At 37.2% G+C, this 6,537-nt stretch overlaps 2 protein-coding genes across 2 annotated transcripts; both read left to right on the forward strand.

Moving 5' to 3' along the window:
• Positions 1–751: 751 nt before the first annotated feature.
• LOC110706505 (ethylene-responsive transcription factor RAP2-4-like) lies at positions 752–2,298 on the forward strand (the record flags this gene model as incomplete). Its single annotated transcript, XM_021884423.1, has 1 exon — positions 752–2,298. A coding segment is annotated over one exon (1,194 nt), but the record flags the coding sequence as incomplete, so codon positions are not given.
• Positions 2,299–3,331: 1,033 nt separating this feature from the next.
• Positions 3,332–5,881, forward strand: LOC110706484 (heavy metal-associated isoprenylated plant protein 6-like). The gene has a single exon (XM_021884408.1). It carries the CDS (start codon positions 4,440–4,442, stop codon positions 5,625–5,627), a length of 1,188 nt encoding a protein of 395 aa, XP_021740100.1. The 5' UTR covers positions 3,332–4,439; the 3' UTR covers positions 5,628–5,881.
• Positions 5,882–6,537: the final 656 nt, after the last annotated feature.

Here is a 6,537-nt window from a genome sequence, read left to right on the forward strand (position 1 = left end):
TTTACCGGGAGTTGGGAAGGATGAAGAAAAAAAAGCAGTATTGCACTGAAAAGACGAAAGTATCCTTAAAATAAACCCACTTATAAAAAATACTAAATTAAAAAATGAGATATGAGGGTAATTTGGCTGCTTATATAATTGGCCTCTCACCATTGCAGTGAGGCAACCCAAAAACACAACAATTTGCTCAAAAAAAAGTAAGGCTGAGAGTTTTTCTTTCCCCTTTTTTTCTTCAACCCATTTTCACAAAAATTGAGTGAGCCTTCAGAGTTCTTCAGATCTGATAATTCTCTTAATTTTCCCCCTAATTTCTGTAATTCCCCGCTTCTTGGATTCCCTTTCTGTTGATAATTCATCTGTCTTTTTTGGAAAAATTTAATGGTTTGATGTTTTGGAAGGTTAATTATATCTTATAAAAGTGAGTTTTTATAGAATTTATTTCGAAACCAAGATATCAAGCTTTTGATTTTAAAGAAAGGATAGGTGTTTATTTTTACAGAATCGTGATTCCGATTTTTTAATTTTTGTTTAAAATCGAATCGAATCGAAATCTTTTGGGTTTTCAGCTACGAGGGTAAATTTTTACTCCCTCGAAAGTTGATTTTTTTTTTTTTTTTTTTTATTAAGTTAGAAGAAAAGAGAAGAGAATTCTATTTGTTTCTACTTCTCAAATTTTAATTTTTATTTTGATTTAGTGTTAATATTTTTGGACTAACCTGTTCTTTAATTTTACTAAGTAACAGGTTGATTATTTTTATTTTACTTTATCTTATCTTGTTTAAATCTCCAAAAAAAAAAAAAAAAAAAAAACAAAAAAAAATTCTCATTTTGCAGGTTAAAAATAGCAGCAACAGCAATGGATATGATGTTTAGTAATAGTAATGCACAAATTAGTTCAGACCCATTTGGGAATGAACTAATGGAAGCACTCTCACCTTTCATGAAATCGACAACTCTTCCACCTTCTTCCGCCTCAACCACCTCATGTTATTCTTTTCCGGCGCCGGCTTCGGCGTCTTCATTTTGTCTAGCCTCACCTTCTTCTTACAGTCTAGATCCCACCACCACCACCACCTCTTTGTTTCAGGATGGTTGCTATTCAGAGCAGGCTCCCTTTTATGGGCTAACCCATCCAGATCCATCAACTACTTATGGGCTAACCCATTTCTCCCAGGCCCAATTTAGTTACCCACAAGCCCAACCCCAACAAATGAGCTATTCATTTCCACCACCACTTCCTTCTTACCAATCCAGTAATATCAATAATTTTCTGTCTCCTAAACCCGTTACCATGAAATCTAACGGGCTTGCCTCGAAGCCGACTAAGCTTTACCGGGGCGTGAGGCAGCGTCACTGGGGTAAATGGGTCGCTGAGATCCGTTTGCCTAAGAACCGGACCCGGCTTTGGTTGGGTACCTTTGATACGGCTGAAGAAGCCGCCTTGGCTTACGACAAGGCGGCTTATAAGCTAAGAGGGGACTTTGCTAGGCTCAATTTTCCTAACCTCCGCCATGAAGGGTCCCACATCGGTGGCGAATTCGGCGAGTACAAACCCCTTCACTCCTCTGTTAACGCTAAACTTGAGGCTATTTGTGAGAGTTTAGCTAAACAGGGGAATGAGAAACAGGGGAAATCTGGAAAGTCGAAGAAGAAAGATAAAGATGTTACTGTTACTTCATGCTCTTCATCATCGTCGAGCTGCTGTACCACAGTCGCGGCAGCATCGCAACAGCATCAGCAGCAAACTTCACAGCAATCGATGTTGCAACACGGTGATGTTAAAGCCGAGAGCACCTCCGATAGCGAGGTGGGTTCCGGTGGATCATCACCGTTGTCGGATTTGACATTCGGAGATAATGAAGACATGGGATCGGAAAACTTCTTGTTGGCGTCTTACCCATCTAATGAGATCGATTGGGATGCTATATTATCATCATCATCTTAAGAATGAATTAAATTTGTCCAAGTATGGGTTATTATTAAGTTAGGAGTTAAAATGTGTCATCATAAAAGTCATGTAATGTTTGTGTAAATTTTTTTCTTTTTATTTTAAATTAAATTAGTAGCTTGTTAGTGGGTAGTTTCAGGGGAGGAGTGATCTCTACAATGAAGTTTTTGGAAATTGTAGGGACTCCAATCTTCTTTGATGAGGCAAGTGTTTTTTTGATCTTGCCTTTGATCAAATGAAGGGTAGTTTTTTTCTTATTGTTTTTTTTTTTTTTATGTTTATAGTAGAAAATTAGGATTGTACTTTGATGATCATTTTTAGTGAAGCATTATTATTATTTTTATTATAAATTTGTGCTATTGTATTTATTGTTCAAAATTTCCATATTATTTCAATTATTTGCCTAAAAATTGTGAGATGTTGATTAAAATAATATGATAAAAGTGAGATATTTTGATAAAAATAATTGAAGAAATAGTAGATGTATTGAAATGAGAAGTTATTGTCAAATGGTGCTGGCATGCACTGGACTGATAAGGTTATAGCCAAGTAAAATAATGGAGTGGGGTTGAAAGGAATTAAATTGGATTGACATCCGTCTGAACTCTGAAATCTAAATTGAATTTTACCACAAAGTTTGGTGAACTGTTTATGCTTACAAAATGCTCAGATCATAAATTCATAACGTACTTAAAATTTTATAACAAGTAATGTTCAAGATTTAAAAGCACAGTTTTTAAGCCATGTTCATCACCTTATTGTTAAGATTTAAGAATATTAGCACTAAATTCGTACATTTATATATTCATGTGAAATTAAGAGACAATCACATGTTAGTATGTTACGGAGTAGGTTGTTTTTAATTACGGAGTACCATTTGTATCAAACTACTACTTGTATTAAGTTGTATAGTCGTATACTCGTATGTTCAATGTTTAGTCAATAGTCAACAAACAGTACTTAGACTCTACGTTATAAAATCTAGTCCAAGTCATTTTATTGTAGGTGAATGTTGATTAGGACATAGTCTCTCATAATCTCATTGTATTTTGGCCATTAATACCGGAACATCTAATTTGGATTAATTATTTACGGAGTATAATTAATGGCAAAAGATAAAATGAAAATAAATAAATATTTATTACACCGATTTACTCGTGAATTGCCGATAAATTTCCATTTTAGTACTAAAAAAGTCAATTGTCGATAAGGATCTTGCTAACGAATGCCCCTGGTGTGTTGGATAAGCATTCAAAATATTACTTAAAATGGTATTAATTTGGAAAACCTTGACAAAATCAAGCGTCAATCAATGTAATTAATTTTAATTTTAATTTAATTTTTCTATTTTTAGCTAGCTTATCTAACGCCCCCAAAATATTTGTCAGCTTTTGCCAAAAAAGAAGTATATTAAATGCTAATATGCAGTCCTTAAGGCTACATATAGCATTAACCTTCATTCATATCATATGTACAGCAAAACCAAGTTTTTTTTTTCTTTAAAATTTAAGCATTTGTTAGTTCTGTAGACCGTAGCAATTTTTTTTTGAAAACAGACCGTAGCAATTTAATTCAAGTGTATGATTGAACATGTTTCAAAAAAAAAAAAAAAAAAAAGGTATGATTGAATTTGAACCTCTCTCTTTTATTTTGGTGAAGAGGACGTAGGCCTACTTGTTCAGGGAAAAAGTCCAACTTTGTTAATGGTGAAGATATAAGAGAGTTCTAGAGATTGTTATATAAACACGGTAATTATTGTTTTAATCATTAATTAAGTTGTAATTCTACGTTCAGCTCTCGCTATTTTAAATTTGTCACCTTCTCATTCTTGTGTAAAGATTAACTACAAAATCTCAATGTCGGAATTTGGGTAGCTAACAAATTGTTAGCTACCCATAGTAACAAACTTGTTAAGATAAGTGTACATATTATTCTGTATATTTCGGTTTCCTCGTATTTAGCCTTAAGAATATTTAGTTACCATGTTTATAGCTAAATTAGAGGCTAAGCCTAATCTTGTACACTGTATATATTGCTAAGCAAAGCAATGTTATTAATCACGGAATATAATTCTTTCATGGTATCAGTTAGCTAGGGTTTACTTCTCTCGTTTCCGCTCAACCCTATTTCCGCCCAAATCCACAGTTTTTTCGTCATCTTCTTCTCATCTCCGGCAATCCTCACGATGTCAGACAAATCTTCCCTTCATCCCGCTTTCACTGTCAACAATATCAAGAGTAACATTCCTGTTATTCTTCAAATGGACAATTCTCAATATTTGACTTGGGCGGAACTCTTCAAAGTTCACGCACGTTCTCACAAAGTCCTACACCATATCATTCCTCAGGCCAAGGGCAAGGAGAAGCCTGCTCCCACCACTGACGAGGAGAAGGAAGCATAGTTGACTTTGGACGCCTCGGTTGTTTCGTGGATTTACTCTACTATCTCTAATGATCTCTTGACCACCATTATTGAGCCCGATACTACGGCGATGGAAGCTTGGAATAGATTGCGTGACATATTTCAAGATAATGAGAATTCCCGCGCCGTTGCTCTTGAACAGGAATTTTCCACCACATTAATGGAAGATTTTCCTAATGCCTCTTCATACTGTCAACGCCTCAAATCCTTGGCTGATCAGTTGAAGAACGTCGGTGCTCTGGTGTCGAATAGTAGAATGGTATTACAATTGGTTGGTGGCCTTGCAAAGGCCTATGGTGGTGTTGGCACGTTAATCCGGCAAAGCAACCCACTCCCCCCCTTCTATAAGGCTCGATCCATGCTCATTCTTGAGGAGACAAGCATGGCTAAGGAGGTTGCTGCAGAATCGGCCATGGTAGCATCATCATATTCGAATTCCCCACAAAACTCTGAAAATACAGGGCATTCGAAAGGCAAAAATTTTGGTCGAAAAAATAACGGTGGACGGCGCAACCCCGGCGGTGGCGGCGCAGGTAGAAGCCGCGGTTCAGGAGGGGGTGGAAAGTCCGGCAAGGGACAGCAGCAGTCCGGTGGCCGTGGCTCCCTACCGCAGCACCAGCAGCAGTACTCTGTTCCTCCATATTGGCAGCAGCCGTATGGACCTTGGGGGTGGACAAATGGGGCCTGGACCATTCCACCTTGCCCTTATCCCAATCAAGGTTGGGCCAGGCCACAACAGCAACAGCAACGGGCCTCATCTCCTAGCATCTTGGGTCCTAGGCCACCGAATTATCAACAAGCTTATGCGACTTCACAACTTGGACAGTCTACACCAACCGATATTGAAGCTTCCATGCACACAATGTCTCTAGCTCCACCGGACCCGTCTTGGTATATGGATACCGGAGACACTACTCACATGACATCTTCTTCCGGTAATTTCTCGTCTTATTTTAATTTGAGCAATCATCCTAATAATGGCATTGTTGTTGGTAATGGTAACAATATTCCGATTGTTGGCTATGGTACTTCCAGTCTACCCTCCCCTAACCCTCCCCTTTCCTTGAAAAATGTCCTGCATGCACCCAAACTCATCAAAAATCTCATTTCTGTTCGAAAGTTTACTACTGATAATTTAGTGTCTGTCGAATTTGATCCGTTTGGGTTTTCTGTGAAGGATTTTTGGACGGGGATGCCAATAATGAGGTGTAATAGTCAAGGAGATCTTTACCCTATCACCACCACTCTCAACAATTAAGCTACTCCATCCATTTTTGCTGCCATCACTCCTAAGCTTTGGCATGATCGCTTGGGTCATCCGGGGGCTCCTATCTTAGATGCTCTTAGGAAAAATAATAGCATTGATTGTACTAGTTGTTCTAGTTCCAGTATTTGTGGTTCTTGTATTCTTGAAAAACATATTAAATTGCCATTTTCTTCACCTTTGTCGAGTACTATTATGCCTTTTGACATTATTCATAGTGATTTGTGGTCTTCTCCTATTTTGAGTTCTTTGGGGCACAAATATTATATTGTTATTTTGGATGATTTCTCGAATTTTTTGTGGACTTTCCCAATATCCCGAAAGTCGGATGTGTATGATACTTTCATGACCTTCAAAACACATATTCTCACCCAATTTGAACGAAATATTAAAAATGTCCAATGTGATAATGGCCGGTAGTTTGATAATAGTTATTTTTGGGATTTTTGTAAGGCTCATGGGATGTCTTTCCAATTATCTTGCCCACATACTTCTTCTCAAAATGGGAAAGCCAAAAGAAAAATTTGAACCATAAATAATGTCACTCGTACTCTTCTTGCTCATGCCTCTCTTCCACCTTCCTTTTGGCATCATGCATTGCAAATGGCAACATATCTTCTAAATATTCTTCCAAGTAAGCTTTTGGGGCATAAATCACCTCTTGAGGATCTTTACAAAAGGGTTCCATCTTATTCTCATTTACGGGTTTTTGGTTGTTTATGCTATCCCCTTATTCCCTCTACCACTATTAATAAGATTCAACCAAGATCTACCCCTTGTGTGTTTTTGAGATTTCCTAGTAACCACCGTGGCTATAAATATTTTGATTTATCGACCAATAAAATCATTATTTGCCGCCATGTTGTTTTTGATGAGAACAATTTCCCTTTTGCAAAATTATATG

This window comes from Chenopodium quinoa, unplaced genomic scaffold (assembly GCF_001683475.1).
Source record: "Chenopodium quinoa cultivar QQ74 unplaced genomic scaffold, ASM168347v1, whole genome shotgun sequence".
NCBI classification, from domain to species: Eukaryota; Viridiplantae; Streptophyta; class Magnoliopsida; order Caryophyllales; family Amaranthaceae; genus Chenopodium; species Chenopodium quinoa.